Genomic DNA, 20,355 nt, shown 5'->3' with positions numbered 1-20,355 from the left:
ATTATAGGATATCCAGAATCTTTTCCCACAAAATTATATATCACTGCTCAGCTCCTCCCGCTCTTTAACATGCTGCATGTTTGAGGTGAGATGTTCCCTTTTTAGTTTGGTTTAAAGTAACAAGTGAGCACATATTGCTGTGCTTACCAACCAGCTGAACCTGGGGTTGGGGCTGTTTTTTAACCATATTTTTGTAAGATACTGGAGACTGACCTATATGTGGATGCTTCAGGAGACGACAAATTCTTGCTTCACGTTCCAGTTTTTGGTGATCTAAAAAATTCAAATGAAAAACAAGTTATTCATAAATCCATTGTAAAGATGCCCAAGTTACCATTTTAACTAGGTATCCTATGATGAGTCCTTTTTGTTCACACAGTTGTACTTATTTAAATGTAGCAGAGCTAAACTTGTTATTTAATTGCTTCTTATGCATATATATACTTTGATAGCTCACTTCCCTTGAGAAAACCCAGTAGGTTTCCCTATGGAAAAACATAGGCAACACATTGTGACATTATAAGTTGTGCCATATAACAAGGCATGCTCAAGATATGCTGATATCATCATAAATTTAGTCTCCTGCTCTTTATAAAGAATACTGGTGGTGAGTCTTGTGGCGGATGATCCTTCTGATCCTGACTGAATCTTCTCTATAAGGCTAAACCTACACAGGCGTTTATGCTTTTCGGTCAAGAAGGTCACTCAGAAGACTGCTGTAAAATGACCCTGCTGCTCAAAAGGGGATAAAACTTGGTTCGTCCAGGTTAACGGGAATTAATATGGCAGTCCAGTCCTACAAGGAAACTTGTAGACCATTTACAGTATGTTGCTGGAGCAATACTAAAAAACGTTCCTGTGTAGTCCTGTCCTAAGGGTGAACTTTGGAGTTGATATCTAGTAAATTGAGGATAGACTATGTTTTCCAAAACCAACCTTCATGTATCTCCCCCTCTTCCACTTATATATAATAAGATGAGTCAATGGATGCCAGGAAATAGAAAGGAAGAAAAGTAAAAAATAGGAACCGTCAGCCAAAAGTGTGTCATGTTTTTTTTATTAAGGTTGTTTAGTCATTGGCGGCTTAAGCTTAAAAATTGGTGCCATTCCCAGTTTACAAAGTATAATCGTGTGCAGAAATAAAGTATGATATCATCAGGTACATCTGCTTAAGGTTTCATATAGCATTTATGTAAGGGGGTTGTCTCAGGACGGAAATTCATAGAAAAAGTGTCCAAGTTCATAAGTTATTATTGAATAAAGCATCTGAGCATCTTTATTCTTTCAAATGACTTACTCCCATATGTTTCATGCCTTATTCATCTCAAATGTGGCTCCTCTGTTGTTCCTGGTTAGCATAGACCTCTCAGAAGAGTATACCTACACCGGCTTCCCGGACTGCTGCCCTGCCCATATTTTCAACACTAAAACATCTGCCAGGGGCTGTAAATCTAACAAAACCCTATACATGTATATCTATATCTGTTATCATACAGTAGCTGAGAGATCATATAAAGGTGGCCATACACCCTCATCAGCTGTCGACCACAGGATCGTTTGGTAGACAATTATTTCTCCCGACATTCCCATACATATGCACGCTCGGTTTGGCCGAACATTTATGTGTTCTCAATGGGGAGAGGGGAATAAGCCGCTGCCAGACTCTGCTGGTGGCAGCTTAACTCCCTTGGGAACAAAAGATCGGGCATGTGGAAACTCAACATGTCCGGTTCCTTTTTGCTCTGACATCTGCCGAACAAATAATATACATTGCTTTCAGTTGAGTAGCGGAATGCACTCTCGCCGTGGCACTTCATGGGGACCCAGATATTAGGTTTTAGGTATCAGAGTATGGAAAATAAAATTACACTTTATGCTGACAATATCTGATTGATATTGATGTGATATTAAAGTTCTCTGCATACTTAGTTAAAAAGATAAACAAACAAAAAGCAGTAATAATGCCTTCGGATGGTCCATTAGAGAACTTTATCTTGCCACTCCCTATATGTAGCTCTAGTTTTAATTATCTGGGCATTCAAATTTCTAAAATTTTTATGGATTATGAGGAATTAAATATAAAGCTACTTTTGTCCACATTTTCGAGATAAGGTTCAAATATGGACTAAACTCCCATTGTCCGTATGGGCATACAGTCCTGCTAAAATCTATTTTACATCCACCTTTGTTGTATTTGCTTACAAATATCCCATTATGGATTAATCCAAAACTTAAGTGGACTTTATCTATAGGGGCATTATTTAGAAAGGGAGCAACCCAAGGATAGGATTAAAACACTTCAACATAGACCAGATAAAAGGGCAGGGGGGGGCAGGCGAGGGCCCCGGGCGCAACTTAGATGGGGGCGCCAAGGCCGCACCATCCATGGCGGCGTCCTGCTGCCTCTCTGAGGGGTCGGCGGCGCCACTGAAACCAGCCACTCCCACTATAATTGTACCTGCATCTATAGAACACAGGTACAATTAGAAGCAATGAATGGCCGGGTACGTTCCATGCCCGGCCATTCAGCGCCTTTCTATGAGTGAAGCGGCGCAGCCGCTTGCGTCGTTGAAAGGCGCTGAGTGACAGGGAAAGTCATTCTGCCCTGACAGTCAGCACCTTTCATAGGTGCAAGCGGCGCGATCACATCACGGATTAAGGTGAGTTTGTATAGTTTGCTTTTTTATCCTAATAAAAAAGTGTGTGGCATTATCTATGGGGGGTGGCTTTATCTATGGGGGGGCTTTCTCTATGGGGGGCTCTATCTACAGGGGGCTATATACTCGGGTGGGCTATATGTGGAGCACTATATACAGGGGTGGGCAATATGTGGAGCACTATATACAGGGATGGGCTATATCTACAGGGGGCTATATACAGGGGTGGGCTATCTGTGGAGCACTATACACAGGTTGGCTATATGTGGAGCACTAAATACAGGGGTGGGCTATATCTACAGAGGCGCTATATACAGGTGTGAGCTATCTGTCGAGCACTATAGGGGGAGCTATATGTGGGACACTATATACAGGGGTGGGCTATATGGGGGGGCACTATCTAAAGGGGGCTCTATGGCAGGCACTATCTACAGGGGGCACGGTGTGTGTGCGTGTGGGACTCAGTGTATGGTGCTTTTATAATTAGAGTTGCAGTGTATGGCGCTATTATATTTAGGGGCATAGTGTGTGGTATAATGAGAACTTTATCTTTGTTTATAGGTCTAGAAATGTTGTAAAAGTGAGAAACTGAAGATATCTGAGCGGCATACTGCAGAAATGGGCTGTGACCGGGAGAAGTCATCATAGAGGTCTGGACCGGATTGGGAAAAAGAACTAGGATCTGAGACGTCACCAGTGAGTCACTGAATGTATATGTTTATTCTGCCTCTAATCAGTACTGTAGTCACTGTATGATTTGCAGCGAGATAATGGGTGGTATGATTATGATATGATTTTTTTTTTGGTGAAATAGCAACTCCCAGCATATCCTTACCATTGTTCGGGCCATGCTGGGAGCTGGTAACAATTTAGTACAAACCTATACGGCAGGGGTTGCACTAAATTGTGCTGTATTTGTGCTGGTGCTGTATATATGTACTGAGCATGGTTCTGGTACTATATATTTATGTACTGAGCTTGGTTCTGGGGCTGTATTTATGTACTGAGATTGGTTCTGGAGCTGTATTTATGTACTGAGCTTTGTTCTCGTGCTGTATATATGTAATGATCTTGGTTCTGGAGCTGTATTTATGTACTGAGCTTTGTTCTGGTACTGTATATATGTAATGAGCTTTGTTCTGGTGCTGTATATATGTACAGAGCTTGGTACTGGAGCTGTATTTATGTACTGAGCTTGGTTCTGATGCTGTATTTATGTACTGAGCTTGGTTCTGGTGCTGTATATATGTAATGAGCTTTGTTCTGGTGCTGTATATATTAATGAGCTTGGTTCTGGTGTTGTGTATACAACTATATTGCTTGTAAAATGTACAAATGATTTTATGCTCGAGTTACATAAAAAAAACGTGGAAAAGAAATGACACGTCATTGATTTGTAGAGAAAACAAACATGGCGAGGGGGAAGGAGATGTCGGGAAGGAGGTTGGGGGGGGGGGAGCGTCAAGCTGAATCTTTGCTCCGGGTGCTGGAGAACCTAGGGCCTCTGAAAAGGGACATAGCTGTTCCTAACTCATGCCTATATTTTATTTGCATGTTATCTAAACTTATTAAGGGAATGGGGCAGCCTAAATGCCAAGATATTAACTGAAAATTAGTCCAACAGCACATGGAAGTGGAATCAGTTCTAGGGGCCCTGGAACAAAGATGAAATTTCCTGTTAAGATATATGGAACAAAGTATTTGATGCAAAAGGTATGGTGGGCTATTACAATGGTGAAGGGTTTAAAAATTGGGAGCTAAAAAAGGATCCCAACTTTAGGCAGTCAAGGAAAGAATCTGTCAAGAATATGGAGTAAAGAAATCGAGGTATTTTCAGTATGTACAACTGACCTCAGCATTGAAAGTCCAGGTAATGCTAGATAAAGTGGACTTAGATGGCTTTGAGAGATTGGGGTTTATTCTTAAATATATACGTTTAAAGACAGGGACAACAAGGCTATACCAACTGTTAACGAAAAATACAGGAAAGTCAGAACTGGTATGTCGAAGGAACAGTGGAATAATATCATAGGAATAGTGCCACATACTTCTTTATTTGATGCTCACAGTTATTAGCTACATAGAGCTCATTATACCCCTACTAAATAAAATAAAAAAATGCGTTATAGAGAGACGGATAAATGTCCTTAATGAAAATCTGCACAGGAGGACTTAAAGGGGACGTGTCATGTTTTTTGTTTTGTTTTTTCAAAAGCTTTAAAACCCTAACTTAATTCTGATATTAGGAAATTGTTTATATATTGAGGTGTTTTTTTCTCCTCTATCTTAGGGGTGAAGGGTTGTAGGGGATAAAAGGGTTATATATTTATATTGTATTTGTTTATAAATAGATGTTTAGATTTTAGATGTGAAAAAAGAACTATACATTAAATGGCCGCCGAAATCGGTGGATTTGGCCGACATTGGTCGAATGTATATGGACACCTTTACACTGCAGCAGAATGTCTCAGAGCCATACTTTCTATAAGCATCTGTGCTTGTAGATGCCGAAGATAGGGAAGGCGGAGTGCAGGGTTGGGCTATCTGCGCATGCATGACCTCTCTGGAAGAGTACAGTTGTAGGAGGTAAAAAATCCTTATGTCCCAAATTTGGGGTAACGATGCAGATGATTTACACCTCCTTTAGGAATTTTCAAGGCTTCCGAGTTTTTGTAAGACAATAGTTGACTATGTCACTTAGGTAGACCAGATAAAGTTACTTTTTGAGCTTGAAGTCTACATTCTTGGAGCAATCCCTCTGTTGGGTAATTCAAAAAATACAACTTTGGCTGTAGGAAAATTGCACTGTACTGTGCAAGAAAATGAGTCTTAAAAATTTGGATAACAGAGTTTGTGCCGACGTTTCCCAAAATCTAGAACTTAAATTATAGTGTATTTTCTGACTAGTATTAGGGTATGTTCACAGGCTTAGCAAAAATGGTCTGAAAATACGGAGCTGTTTTGAAGGGAAAACAGCTCCTGATTTTCAGACGTTTTGTAAGCCACTCGCGATTTTCGCTACGTTTTTCACAGTGTTTTTTACGGCCGTTTTTGGAGCTGTTTTCTATAGAGTCTATGAAAAACGGCTTCAAAAACATCTCAAGAAGTGACATGCACTTCTTTTTCGTGGCTGTTTTTAAAAAAAAGAATGTCCTGTCGGAACAGAACGCCGTTTTTCCAATTGCAATCAATGGGCAGATGTTTGAAGGTGTTCTGCTTCCAATTTTTCGGCCGTTTTTCGACCGTTTACGGCCCGAAAAACAGCCAAAAATAGCCCGTGTGAACATACCCTGATAGTAGCAGCACTGCTAATTTTACTAGAACTTTTGCTATTGACCTGCAGAGAAGACTGGGGTGCCTTATTTTAAAAACCGGCCCAAATAGTCTTTTAGAGTAGAATTGCATCTTCATGTCGCTAATATACTGTATATTTGGAACTTTTTTCCTTGGTTTTCTGTTTGTGGGTAGGGACAATAAAGCAATGTTCTATGTCCTATACAGTATTCCAATGAATGTGTTTGTTGAGTGTATACTAATATATAGTAAATGCTCCATATTCTTACATACCTTTTTTTAAATGTGCCCCTTTTTGTCAACCCATAGAGCTTGCCATATTTCAACCATGGTCTAACACTACAGTTACCATAAATTGAAACAGCCACCATAAAGTGATACTGTTGAAAAGACTGGTAAATAAACTATTCCCATGTAAAATTTAGCACCTCAGTATATGATATAATTTGACCTCATCTACCCTTGGGATTAAATTCCTTTTCTCTTCAAAGCTGAGGACCAGTAGCGGATCCCCATAGATCTGTTATGGGCGGCCGCCCAAAGACCACATCGCAGTTTTGTCATGTTTTTGCCGCGAATATTAGCAAAAACCACAGCAAAACTGAAGGCCCCTGGAATGAATTGTATCCTCGTCCAAAGGTAGCGGATACAATTGACATCGCTGGCAAGGCAGGGGGACCATCGGTTCTCTTCCCCGCCATCCAGCCTTTTTTTAATGCAGGTGGTGCGATGACGTCGGCGCGATGACGTTATCGCACCACTTGCGTCGTTCCGCTAGACCAGGCCTGCATCGTCAGAGAAGTGGACGGCGCTGGAACGGGGACAGGTAAGTGTGGCACTAACTACAGCGGGTGGCGCATCCACAGGGGGTCTGTGTGGCGATTTCTACAGGGGTGTTGTGTGGCGCTTTCTACAGGGGGCTCTGTGGTGCTATCTACAAGGCGGGTGGTGCTAATTACAGGGAATGTGTGGCACTATTTACATTGAGGCTGTGTGGCGCTATCTACAGGGCGGGCTGTTTGGCTCTATCTACAAGAGTGTGTGTGTGGCGCTAATTACAAGGGGGCTGTGTGTGGCGCTATCTACAGGGGACTGTGTGGCACTATCTACATGTGTCTGTGTGGCGCTATCTATAGGGGTTGTGTGGCACTATTTACAGGGGGGCTGTATGGCACTATCTCTCGGGGGTCTGTGTGGTGCTATCTAAAGGGGGGCTGTGTGTGGCGTTATCTATAAGGGTGTGTAATGTTATCTACAGGGGCTGTGTGTGGTCGCTATACACAGTTGGCACTGTGTATGTGGTGCTTTACTTTACAGTGTTTGACACATTTACATTCAGGGGCACAGTGTTTTGTACTATTTTATTCAGGGGCTCAGTGTATGGTGCTATTATATTTAGAGGCACAGTGTGTGGCACCATGAGAATTTTATCTTCGTTTATAGGTGTGGAGAAGTTGGAAAAGTAAGGAGCAGAAGACATCTGAGTGGCATATTCTGCAGAAATGGGACATGGCCGGGAGAAGTCATCATGAGGTCTGGACCGGATGAAGAAAAAAATAACGACTAGAATCTGAGCAGTCACTTGTGAGTGACTGGATTTATAGAGAATCTGTCACCTCTCCTGATATGTTTATTATAGGAAATCCTTGTATGTCACAAAAAGTCTTTCTGTAGTCCAGGTGTTACCATTCCCCTTCTCAGGAGGATGTGTCCCTGCACAGTGTGATACTGTCAGCGATGGTTGGAGACTGTCAGCATGTAGGGACACAGCCCTTTGACAAGGGGAATCGTAACACCAATTTGTTAATGCTTGCACAAAAAGTTAGTTTTAACAATAGTTACGGCGCAGCAGGGCGGCGGTGGAGAAGGGGGGCCCAAGTTTGGGTAACGGCCTAGGGCCTATGGTCTACTTAATCCTCCACTGCCGAGGACCACTGTAAACAAGACACCCGAAGAATCTCAAAATGCACGTGCTAAAAGTTAAAAATATTAAGTCCAGTGTTCAGTGCAATTCTAAGTTACTTATTTGAGCACTACATGGCAATATAATTTTTGCACTTTATGGCACTATTATTTGGGCACTGTGATTTTTAACACTGAATGAAATTGTTATTAGGCTCATTTTCTGGACGAGACTATTCTATTCTAAGAAAATGGAAAGGACCCCTTTAAAATGGTCCTTACACAAATTTTGACCCAGACCAAAATGTTATGTATATGACATATCCTAAAAAATAAACATAGCAAAAAGGAAAAAATAATATGCAAAATTATCAGCGACATATTTGTTCCCAAAAATATCCAAGGACAATTTGCATCAGGCGCTTATGTTGCTACATTAAGCCATCAACTATAAAAGCAAAAAGTTATAAAATTTCGAACAATGAACAAACTTGAAAAAACACATTAAACCTGATGTTCAGGGCAACCCTGCTTTATTTTTACTGTTTCAACCCTGAACAGTAAGAAATGTATGAATTTATCCGTATTCATTTGGGCGCAGCTGGTATGAGACAGCTGCTCCCAGGATTTAGTGAGTTTAATAATTTACACTATCATGTTATACTGCTTGTCTTGCCTGTAGTTACTGTAAAGATTTCAGTGCTGTGTGTCAAGGCAAATAAATTTCATGTACATTTAAGTTCATTCAGGAACATCTTGGCCTTGGAGGGCCTTTAACCAGGATGAACAAATCCCCAGTCCCATCGTACTGGCTCAGGGTGACAAGGCTGTCAGAGACCAAACCCTGGTTCCTTTACAACCTGTTTACCAGTAAGAACACTAGACATTACTCTGCCCCTAACTTACAGAGGGTTCTCAATACCTTGGATGGGCCACAACCAACTAAATAACGGCCATGACAATGTGCTCTTGCTTAAACTCTCGCCCAATGGGAACCCCAAAATAGGGCAATGGGTACCATTTTCCAGGTCCGAGCTGTGGCAGGAATGTGTGGCAACTTTTCCTACAAAGTACCTCTAACTCTCCACCCCTGTTGTTTCTCCTGTCAAAGCCACTTTTGCTCCTAATCTCCCTCCACCCCGGTCCCTTTTAACTCTTTCCCCTCTAAGCCTCCCCATACAAACCCAAGTCCTAGTTTACACTATGTAGCTCCCATTCTATCTCTCTCTGTAAATCTATACAATAATGCTGTCTATACAGGCACCATTAATTATGTTTTTTTTGTTGTCAAGTTTGTTGACAGATAACTGAGTAAAAAATATAAAAATATATATATTTTTTTAAATAGCAATTTGTTTTTAGGGTTCAGTTAGGGAGATATTATTTCATTCCATGCCCCCATATGTTGCCTACGCTTATTAATAAATATTACATATGTTGTATGTTCTGTATAAATTAGATTTTTTTTGTTTACTTTTTATGACAATTTATATATCTGTTATCTCTTTTAGTTCCTATTTTTTGTCCTTTCATCATTTTATTCTATGTTTTCCACACTTTTTTTTTTTTTAGAAACGAAACCTTTTCTTATTATGTTGTTGCCTGAGACACAATGATAGGTAATTGCATTAGAGAACAGGCAGCAATCACACAGTGGGATAACTGCGACTCTGCTGAACAATCAGAAACCATTGTGTGCTCACAGCAGAATAACTGCATGGTATTATTGCCAAGAGAATTAAACTGAACAAAGCCTCAGATGAGCCCTCTCCTTACATTATTACTAATCGCAAAACAAGATGCCAAAATGTTTTATCCGTGAATCCACTTAAAAATAAAAGAATTGTAAAACCATTTATTATCTTCTTATAAAATTAATAAATAAATTAGTAATTAAAATAGGTACAGGGGCTACAGGTATATTTGGGTGGTTGAGTGACAGGGTAATTGCAGGCTTCTTGTCTAGCCCGAACTTCTGCTTGACAAGAGCAGAGCAGGTTTTAACCAGATTACCATGGGCCATTGGGATATATATGTATCCATCAAATGTATGGGACAAACATATAAAGGTGGAGAGCGTGGGCTTACAATAAAAATGTCCTTATATATTCTTATTCTTGTAATTGTTCCCTTTGGAAGCAAGGAACTTGAACTTCCTTGCTTTACCATGCAGCCTATCTATGGAGTAAGAGGCAAAAGCTGTCATGGCTGACAGGGAAGCAGAAAGGGTATAGAATTCCCTACAGCCCAGGGATGTAAATATAGGGGGTGCATAGGTTGTGGTTGCACTTAGGGCTTACAGCCTGAAGAGGTCCAATATGAGGGGACCAGGACTATAAATGATGCATGAAATTTGAGGAACATGTTTTATGTTTTTCAGTGGGGTCCAGGAGCTCCCGTTACCCCGGCTGCCGCATTTTTCTAATGCTTTATATGAAACGCTTCCTTATATAAAAACATTGAATAAATACGATAAATGAGAAATTAAACCTTTTTATATATATATATATATATATATATATATATATATATATATATATATATATATAAAGCTATATCCTAAACCCAATTTCCTTTAACAACTTTAAGGATAATTCCTACCTTTTTACTCTTGAGACAAGTAACGTTTAGATGTCACCCCATTTGGCTCTGCTAATTTGCTGCCAGCTATTTTTATGGAGGTTGTGCAGGGATGGACATATCGTATGTGCAGCTGCACAATGGCCCGTTATGACCATTAAAGAACTTTGGCCATTGGGGCCATTACAAAAACAAATGTCCTCCTATTGTCTACTAGATGGCATGTAGGACTGTTTTAATGATTCCCTCAGGTCACAAATATTAGTGGATTGCGATATACCAGAGAAATTTACACACTAGTGCCAGGAGTTGCTAAAGAGTCATTAGAGAGGTGGTCTAAGATAATCACCTTGTTCTTGACTAATCAACTGTTGTGGGCCCACAAAACATTCTTACACATGGGCCCTCTCCTGTCTTTGTCTGCCAGTTCTGTTTAATTGATGCCTCTGCACACAGTAGTTCAGCATTAGTGGGTCATCTACTAAATAAGCGCCTGTTCACAGCTGCGTCAGTGTTTCCGTTGCCCTGCTCTGTCAGAGGAGCAAAACAATAAAAATACCAGAAGCGCCAGTTCCATCGCATGACAGACACCATTGGTGCCCGACGGAGCCCATAAACGGTAATATTTTGCGGTGACAAGACATCTTTAACCGGTTAAGGACTAGGCTCTTTTACAGCTAAATGACCAGAGCAAATTTCACAATTTTGCTATGCGCTTATTTAGATGACTATAACTCAGCAGGTGAATAAAGTTCATCTTTGAATTTTACACTCTTTTTAAAGGACAGATAGGGCTTTGTTTTAGTGGCATTTGTCAGTATATATCATTTTTATTTTTTTCTCTAAAGTGGGCAAAATTGGAAAAAAATGCAAGAATTTAGCAATTGCGCCAGTTTATGCTAGCATTTTTCACACACGGTATGGACCACGGACAAAATTAATCTCCTTTCACATTCTTCCACTTCTCCCGTGCATGGGGATACCAAATATGTGTGCCTTATTCACTGTGCGGGCATGTGCCAGGGCTTGGCATAAAAGGAGGCTTTTCGGCCTTTTCGGTCCAGGAATTTTGCATTTGATTTTATAGCCGCATACTGTTTTCTGGGGGGCCTAATGCTGCTGAAACATTAGAATCACCCCATAAATGACTTCATTCACACAAGTAGACCCCACAAGGTTTCCTTCAAGGGGTTTATCATATTTTTAGCAAGTCCAGTTTTCTTCTGAAAGTTTCTTGAATAAGATGGAACAAAAAAAAAACAGCTATTTTTTAGCAAATGCGTCAGTTTAGGCTAGTATTTTTCACATACGGCATAGACCACGGACAAAATTCATCTCCTTTCACATTCTTTCACTTCTCCTGAGCATGGGGATACCAAATATGTGTGTCTTATTTATCACATAGAGATGTAGGAGGGCGGACGATAGAAGAAGATTATTTCACAAATCGCTTTTTTTCAAAGCTGGTTTTACAAAACTCAACAGAGTTTCTATAACACTTCCAAAATATCTGCTCTTGAAGCAGAAATCCCAAAATATTCATCTAGGGGTATAATGGGAATTTATTTTTTGGGGTTTTCTAAAATAAGAAATTGCAGGTTTATGCAAATGGAGCTCTCCAGCAGATGAACTTTAGAGAATATGCAAACATGACATCCACCCCCCACCCATTCCCTCCCTCACCCTTGGAGTAAAATCAGGGGAAAAATAAAAACGTAATGAAGGGCAAATATATTTTCAACGAATTAACTAAAATCTAATAATTCAGAACAGTGTGGTATTTTTTAAAACATGGCTCAATGCACAGGCCTGGTTGTGAGGGACATGAGGGACAGAAATATCGGAAATCTTTGCGGTGCCCGTCTTTTCTGCAGACGCGGCACTTTTTCTGGGGGTTGCTTCTGGTTGGTGTTGGGGGAATCCGACTGATGAAGTGTCTTTCAGTCAGTCGCGTGACATCCTCAGACTGGGGGCATTCTCGGGTGTCCTGAACATCAAAAATGAGGCCTTCAATAATTTTTTCCTGGAAATCCAGGTATGTGTCTCTGCCTCTGTTTTTTTTGTAGAGCACAAATGAATTGTGGATGGCCACCTGTAACAAATAAATGGCCACCTTTTTGTACCAGGTTTTAGTTTTGCGTTTTACTAAATAAGGGTATGTTCACACGGCGGGGGTCCGTAACGGCTGAAATTACGGGGATGTTTCAGCCTGAAAACATCCCCGTAATTTCAGCCGTACCGGCATGTGCAGGCGCTTGAACGCCGCGTCAATTACGGCCGTAATTAGCGCTGCTATTCATTGGAGTCAATGAATAGCGGCTCCAATTACGGCCAAAGAAGTGACAGGTCACTTCTTTGACGCGGGCGTCTATTTGCGCGCCGTCATTTGACAGCGGCGCGTAAATATACGCCTCGTGTGAACAGACAAACGTCTGCCCATTGCTTTCAATGGGCAGATGTTTGTCAGCGCTATTGAGGCGCTATTTTCGGGCGTAATTCGGGGCAAAAACGCCCGATTTACGTCCGTAAATAGGCCGTGTGAACATACCCTAAGGCTGTAAAACCTGGTCGCTTAAATCCACCCCCCCATGTACTTGTTATATTCGGACACGCTCACTGGTTTGTGCTTGTCCGATGTTGCCCCCCTTTCCCTCACTGCCACTGTTCCTGCGGTATGAATCGTGCTTAGCACATACACATCTTTGTGATCCCTGAACTTGACCGCCAGCAATTCTTCAGATGCATAAGCACAGGAGTCCCCCTTTACCATGCGCTTCCCCACTAATTGCTGTGGAAAACCAATTCTGTTTTTGCGCATGGTACCACATGCCCCAGTCCTTGCAGCATGCAAATGCCTAAACAGGGGCACACTCGAATAAAAATTATCACAGTACAGGTGGTACCCCTTGTGAAGCAGAGGCTGCATTATCTCCCACACGATCTTACTGCTGGTGGAAAGATCAGGGGGGCATCCAGGAACATTTATTGTGCGGTCCCGCCCTTCATAAATTCTGAAGGCGGTGGTATATCCTGACCCGCTTTCACACAATTTGTAGAGCTTAACGCCATATCTTGCCCTTTTTGAAGGTAGATATTGGCGAAAGCTAAGTCTGCCATGAAAGTTGAGGAGGGATTCGTCCACACTTACATTCTGCTCAGGGGTGTAGAGTTGCAGAAATAAATTATTGCATCGGTACTTGGGGGGGCCTGTGCGTTGTCATTGAAGTGGAGGAACCTCATTATTGTCTCATAACGAGACCTGGGCATTACTGCAGAATATCCTGGGGTGGCTTGGGCGGGTCTTGTTGACCAGTAAGACCTAATGGAGGGCTTTTTGACAATACCCATATTTAGGGTGAGCCCCAAAAAATTTTTTAATTTCAGCAAATTGGTGGGCGTCCAATCTCTGGCATGGGTGGATGAAGGTTTCTGCCTTATATATTGCGTGGCATATAAATTTGTTTCGTGGACAATCTGATTTAGGATGTCGTCCGTTATAAATAAATGGAAGTAATCCATTTGGACAAAATTTGTATTGTCCACGGTTATGCCAGGAGTGGCAGTAAATCCGTGGATTCTAGGCCCAAAAGATGGGGCAGGTGCCCATACAAGAGCCTGGACTGAAGGGACCAGGCTGTCCCGTGCTACAGCGCTACTTGGCCCTGCGCTTTCAAGTTCTGCAGTTTCAACTGCATCAGGGACAACGTCCCCTGAAGATGAACCTGAAGTGACGCTGTCATCGTCACTACCTAAAACAGGTTCCATCTCGGACGCCATCTCTGATGCGGTCTCCGACTCAGACCACAGCATGGCGTATGCCTCCTCGGCGCTAAACAACTTCCTCGCCATAACGTAACTAACACTAACACTAACTAAACAAATTGGTTTTTTTTAGTTTTTTTTTTATATAAAACACACAAACTAACTGCTATATATATCTACACTACCGCTAACAAAAAAATAAACCGCTATTGCTATATATATTATATATATGTGGATATATATATAATTATATACTCCCTACCTGCCTATTCTAATAGAATAAAAGATAGAAAGGTAGATATATAGAAAAAAAGATAGATGGATAGATAGATTGTATAGATAGATAGAAATCTATCTATACAGAGAATGTTTTAGAGTGTAACTGTATTTTTTGTGTAAAACTGTAACTGTAATCTTCTGGCAGCAATTCTCCCGAGTCTCTTCTTCTCCTCACACTGAAACAATGTTTGAGGAGAAGAAAAGAGGCAGGAGATTTACTGCCAGAAAAGTCTAAATAAAACAAATGTGGTCGCTGTGATAGGTTTTCACAGCGACCACATGTTCAGGGACCATCAGATTGGTCCCTGATACTCTGCCCAGTGCCCAGAGCTGTTGGTAACAGCGTGGGCACAGGGCTGTGTGCACGCGATCGCGTGCACACTGTTTTCTATGCAGAAATGCATGTGATCGCTGTGATTGGTTGTCACAGCGATCACATGTTCAGGGGCCAAAAGATTGACCCCTGACATTCTGCCCAGTGCCCATGGCTGTTAGCAACAGCCAGGGCATAGAGCTGTGTGCACGCGATCGCGCGTGCACAGTCTCTGAAGTGCCGCCGTAAATAGTCTATACGGCGGACTTTAGAGACCCTGACCGCTGGCCGTATATTTACGGCCAGCGGTCGGGAACCTGTTAAAGAAGTTGAAGCGGGTTCACCATGAACAAGATAGACTTATCATTGCCAACAGCCGGGATTTCAGTTGAACCATGCCTGACAATGATTGTCAGGGGAACAGGAGGTATCAAAGGACTCATAAAAATTATAATTTTTTTGTCAAAAATTTTACTTACATTTAATACTATTTACATACTTTAATACTATTATAAGATGACTTCATATTTAGTCGCATGGTGCAGTTATCGCTTTATTGGATACCAAAACACATCTGTCATGAGACCCTTTGAACTCAGACATCTATAAGATGTCCATCTAGGGTGAAAGCTGAGGGCACTAAGAGTTTGGAGGCTGCACACTGCTACATCCTACTCTGAATTGATTGAGTAGGTCTTAAAGAGGCTCTGTCACCAGATTCTCAAATCCCTATCTCCTATTGCATGTGATCGGCGCTGCAATGTAGAGAACAGTAAAGTTTTGTTTTTTTTTAAAAACATTAATTTTTGGCCAAGCTATGAGCTATTTTATATATATGCAAATGAGCTTTGAAATGGACAACTGGGCGTGTTTTTTTCGTATGTCCAACTGGGCGTGTATTGTGTTTTTTAACTGGGCGTTTTTACGTGTATGACGCTGACCAATCAGTGACCAGTCAGCGTCATACACTCCTCTCCATTCATTTACACAGCACATAGTGTTCTTACTAGAACGATGTGCAGCCACATACACAAGTGTCCTGATAATGAATACACATGACCTCCAGCCTGGACGTCATGTGTATTCAGAATCCTGACACTTCTGAACCTTTTCTGTGAGATTTCATTAAGTCACGCGTAATCTCACGAGATTACGAGGTAAACGAGATTTCGTTTCCCTTGCTGGAAATCTCACAGAAAAGATTCAGAAGTGTCAGGATTCTGAATACACATGACGTCCAGGCTGGAGGTCATGTGTATTCATTATCAGGACACTTGTGTATGTGGCTGCACATCGTTCTAGTAAGAACACTATGTCCTGTGTAAATGAATGGAGAGGAGTGTATGACGCTGACTGGTCACTGATTGGTCAGCGTCATACACGTAAACACACCTAGTTAAAAACACAATACACGCCCAGTTGGACATACGAAAAAAAACACGCCCAGTTATCCATTTCAAAGCTCATTTGTATATATATAAAATTGCTCATAACTTGGCCAAAAATGAAAGTTTTAACAAAAAACGTTACTGTTATCTACATTGCAGCGCCGATCACATGCAATAGGAGATAGGGATTTGAGAATCTGGTGACAGAGCCTCTTTAAGGAGTGAAGGGGATTGCGGTCAGTCTTCAGGTCTTTGTTGATTCAACATTAACAAGAAAACTGATATCCTAACAGTTGAGATACCGCTACTTACGTGCAACTCAGAATAGGAGTAGACAGAACCATATTAAGAGTTCTCATGGTATGAGGCAGTTCTTTAATTGGCACACACCAAACAAACTCCACCTTATACCATACTAAAGTCCTCCTGAATGGTACTACCTTTCCTTGCTACTTTATTGGGTCATGTGAAAATTCTTGCCTCAACCACACAACCTTCTCCAACTTGCCACAACTTTCCCTCAACCACCTCACTCAACCATTACTAACACATGCTTCACGAAGCCATGTCCAAACGTTTCCCCTTGCCATACCCTTTACCCCAGTCCTGCTTCTACCATACCCAACTACTACACCCCACCATTGCTGACACATGCTACAGTGGACCATGTCTAACCCCTCCCGCACCTTCCAAATCCTCAATTCCTGTTCCACCTTCCCAATTATCAACATTCCACAACATTTTAAGTCTCATACTTCAAGGACAATGATATATAGAGAATATAATTGACTGTGTGAGAACAATCTTGAAGCAAATCAGGCTTACCGGTACTTTTATTGGCTAGTCAGCAGACTTCGTAAGATTCCAGCAGGAGCTAAGCTAGGGTGCGAGCTACCGAGGCATGTGCCCGGCTGGTTGTCAGGGCGGTGCCAATAAGCCACTTTGCCTTGGCCAGTATATTTACATACAGGGTTGGGGCATCACACTAAACCTTTGCCTCGGGGTAAGGAAAACCCAGCTATAGCTCTAGATTCCAGGGCAATTCTGGCAACAGCACCCACTTTGGTGCCCATCAATTATTGTCATACACTACCACTGCCTTTATTGGTTTCACCTCCACATCTCCAGAAACCAGAATATGTGCACCATGGACTACTTATAATTTGGCCCCCAGCATTGTATCCTATACAGAAGCTTTCTTGAGTTGTCTTTATAGTCTCCAATACAATATAGCGAGCGTCCTTTTCTATCACTTCTGCTGCTCTTTCTCACACCCCAAAGGACTCACCATTAAATACTCCGCTGTTCAGCTCATACATTGCTCCACCATGAAAAGTTCTGAGTGCCAATATCTTAAATGACAAAAATGCAGGAGAAGGCTTACAAAAATACATTGAATCCACAGCTACAGGGGCTCCAGATCAATAGAGCTGCAGTGATAATCCTGACACTTTTAATTGCTGTGAGCTTAGACAACATATCATTGTCACTTTTCAGTAAATTCAATGTATTCTATTTGCTAATTACATCACATCAAATTGAATAATAATGTTTGTCTATGATCAGGAGGAGGCCAGGAACAAACTGACAGCCCAGGTCCTATGATGGCAGAATGAATAGAAGCTGCCATGACCATCTGTTATTCGGTGACTTGTATGCACCGTGCTAAAATAGATACAATGGAGCTGATCTGTCACTAATAAATGACAAAAACGGCTTATTTAAGGGTAATTATGTTAAATCGTAAAGGTAAATTCTGTTTGTTGGATACAATCGAGAAGGGAACGTTGTTTCTTTACATTTCAATATCTGTATAGTTGGCTATAAGATCGCTGCTACAGAGGGTGCTCGGTTCTACCTATAGCCTATAGGCCCTATTAGACGAACCTTGACCCTTAGATTGAACGCTCTATTCTGACCATTGCCCTTTGTAAACAGGGCACCAATCAGTCGATCGGTTGATCGGATCTTTTATGGAGCCAGATAAATGGTTGCGTGTCAGCAGCACATCTCCCTGTGTAAACAGGGGATGTTTTGCTGACAAAGTGCAAATGTATAGGGATGTGTAACGTCCGTGGTCACTGAACACGAACTCCTCCCAACTTGTCGATGCCCTTCTCTCCAGAGATGTCTGCACATGCGGTCATCCTGTTCCGCAGTGACCACTAGGGTGCGCTCGTGAGCTCAGTCCAGCCGTAAGGAGCCAGAGCGCACACATATGTGAGATTGAGCTGATTGCTCCCAGATCACCCAGGACTATAAGAAGGGCTCTGTCCCTCTCTGCAGTGCCTCAGCGTGTTCTAAGAAATTATGTTCCCGAAATGTTATATCATGGAGAATACAAGTTTTTACTAAAATAAAGATGTCATTAGAGGTGACAGGTGCTCTTTTAATCACAATCGCTTATTCTCTTCTCCAAAACTTCTCCTGTGCTCTGGAAGGCTTTATAGCAAACTCTCCGATGTGCTAGCAAGACTAGTTCAGGACAGATTTCAGCCTCTATGTTAGGGATCTGCCAGGTACTACGTCTAGGTATACTCCTGGGATTAATCAATCCACACCTGAGGCCAGACCTGTTCGACTGACACCATCTCCCACCAACCAGGGTGGCAGGCTCAGGAGTGGGAGAGCCTATCGCGGCCTGGTCAGTCTGAGTTAGCTCCGCCCCCTGTCCTTTATTACCTGCTGTGTTCTCCTCCTCAGTGCTTGTAATTCTTTTGGATTCCTGGCCCCACTGCTGCTTGCTCCAGCCTGCTCCTGCCGTGCTTCTGCCTTGCTGCTGTTCTGCTTAACCCGCTTTGCTTTGCCTCCGGCTTGCTTCCTCCTCCGTGCTCACTTGGGTATACTCCACTTCATCCTGGTCCTGACATCTCATTCACCACTCCGTTTCCTCGGCGTTCCGTGGGCAACTGCCCCTTCCCTTGCGTGTTCCCTGTTTGTTCTCCCGTGCACTTAGTCAGCGTAGGGACCGCCGCCCAGTTGTACCCCGTCGCCTAGGGCGGGTCGTTGCAAGTAGGCAGGGACAGGGCGGTGGGTAGATTAGGGCTCACCTTCCCTTCACCCCCTTCCTGCCATTACACTCTAAATCTAGACAACAAAGTTTTGATTCACTGACAGCAGGCATATTTTTTGAAAATTCTGCACAAATTATATTACAAAATTGCCTAACTTTTTCATATAGATTTATTAGGCATTACGCAATATGGACGACCCTTTTAAGGCACCCAGAGACTTTAGAAAATAAGCCATGCTGGATTTATATTCGCTGATATTTTTGTTTCTCTACCTGAGCGACTTCCATAAAAATCAACTATTAAATCAATAAAGGAATATGTGATTATAATTGCCAGATAAACAACCATTGGCAAGTAACTAGCACGTGTATCGACAGCTAAAGTGCCCTTAGGAATCCCTAAACTCCAACCCAAATGCTTAAAGGGTAACTACATTTTCAACAAACTTCTTTTTGATCGGTGGGAGTCCGAACACTGAGACTCCCACCGATTGCTAAAATGAAGCGGCAGAAGCGCTCGGGTGAGCGCTGAGCCGCTTAGTTTCTGATCGGCTTTTTTCAGAAAATCCGATGTAGCGGTGTATGGGCCAATAGACTTTCTATTGAGTCTGTACAGCGCTTCTGCCTCTTCGTTCTAGCAATCAGTTGGTGTCTCAGTGCTCGGACCCCCATTGATCAAAACTTCTGACATGTCACTATGACATGTCACAAGTTTGTTGAAAGTTTAGTTACCCTTTAATAATCTGGATGGTAAGTTCAGGTTGGCAATGGACAAGCTGTCAAAATGTCATGTTGTTGCTGAAGTTCATTATAACAGAGATAAGAAGACATTGCTACGCTTACAATGATCCATTAGATGCTTTTGTCAAACTCTTTATTCATTGGCTGAAGATAGGTAGATAGATAGATAGATAGATAGATAGATAGATAGATAGATAGATAGATAGATAGATAGATAGATAGATAGATAGATAGATAGATAGATAGATAGATAGATAGATATGAGATAGATAGATAGATAGATAGATAGATAGATAGATAGATAGATAGATAGATAGATAGATAGATAGATAGATAGATAGATAGATAGATAGATAGATAGATAGATAGATAGATGGATATGAGATTCTATTCTGGAGCAGGGGCGGACATACCATTTGTGAACCT

General features: G+C 41.8%; 1 protein-coding gene across 2 annotated transcripts in view; it reads right to left on the bottom strand.

Annotated features, from left to right (window-relative positions):
- Positions 1–20,355, bottom strand: part of CAMK2A (calcium/calmodulin dependent protein kinase II alpha) — a 164,849-nt gene that overhangs the window by 98,996 nt on the left and 45,498 nt on the right. For both annotated transcript variants that reach the window (XM_075856171.1, XM_075856172.1), the window contains exon 3: positions 214–273. In XM_075856171.1, the coding sequence (XP_075712286.1) occupies positions 214–273 (60 nt within the window). The remainder of the gene's footprint in view (positions 1–213; positions 274–20,355) is intronic.

The sequence above is a fragment of the Rhinoderma darwinii genome, chromosome 3, assembly GCF_050947455.1.
Source record: "Rhinoderma darwinii isolate aRhiDar2 chromosome 3, aRhiDar2.hap1, whole genome shotgun sequence".
Lineage (NCBI taxonomy): Eukaryota > Metazoa > Chordata > Amphibia > Anura > Rhinodermatidae > Rhinoderma > Rhinoderma darwinii.
The sequence above is the reverse complement of the archived record's forward strand: the minus strand, read 5'-3'. Positions and strand labels throughout refer to the sequence as shown.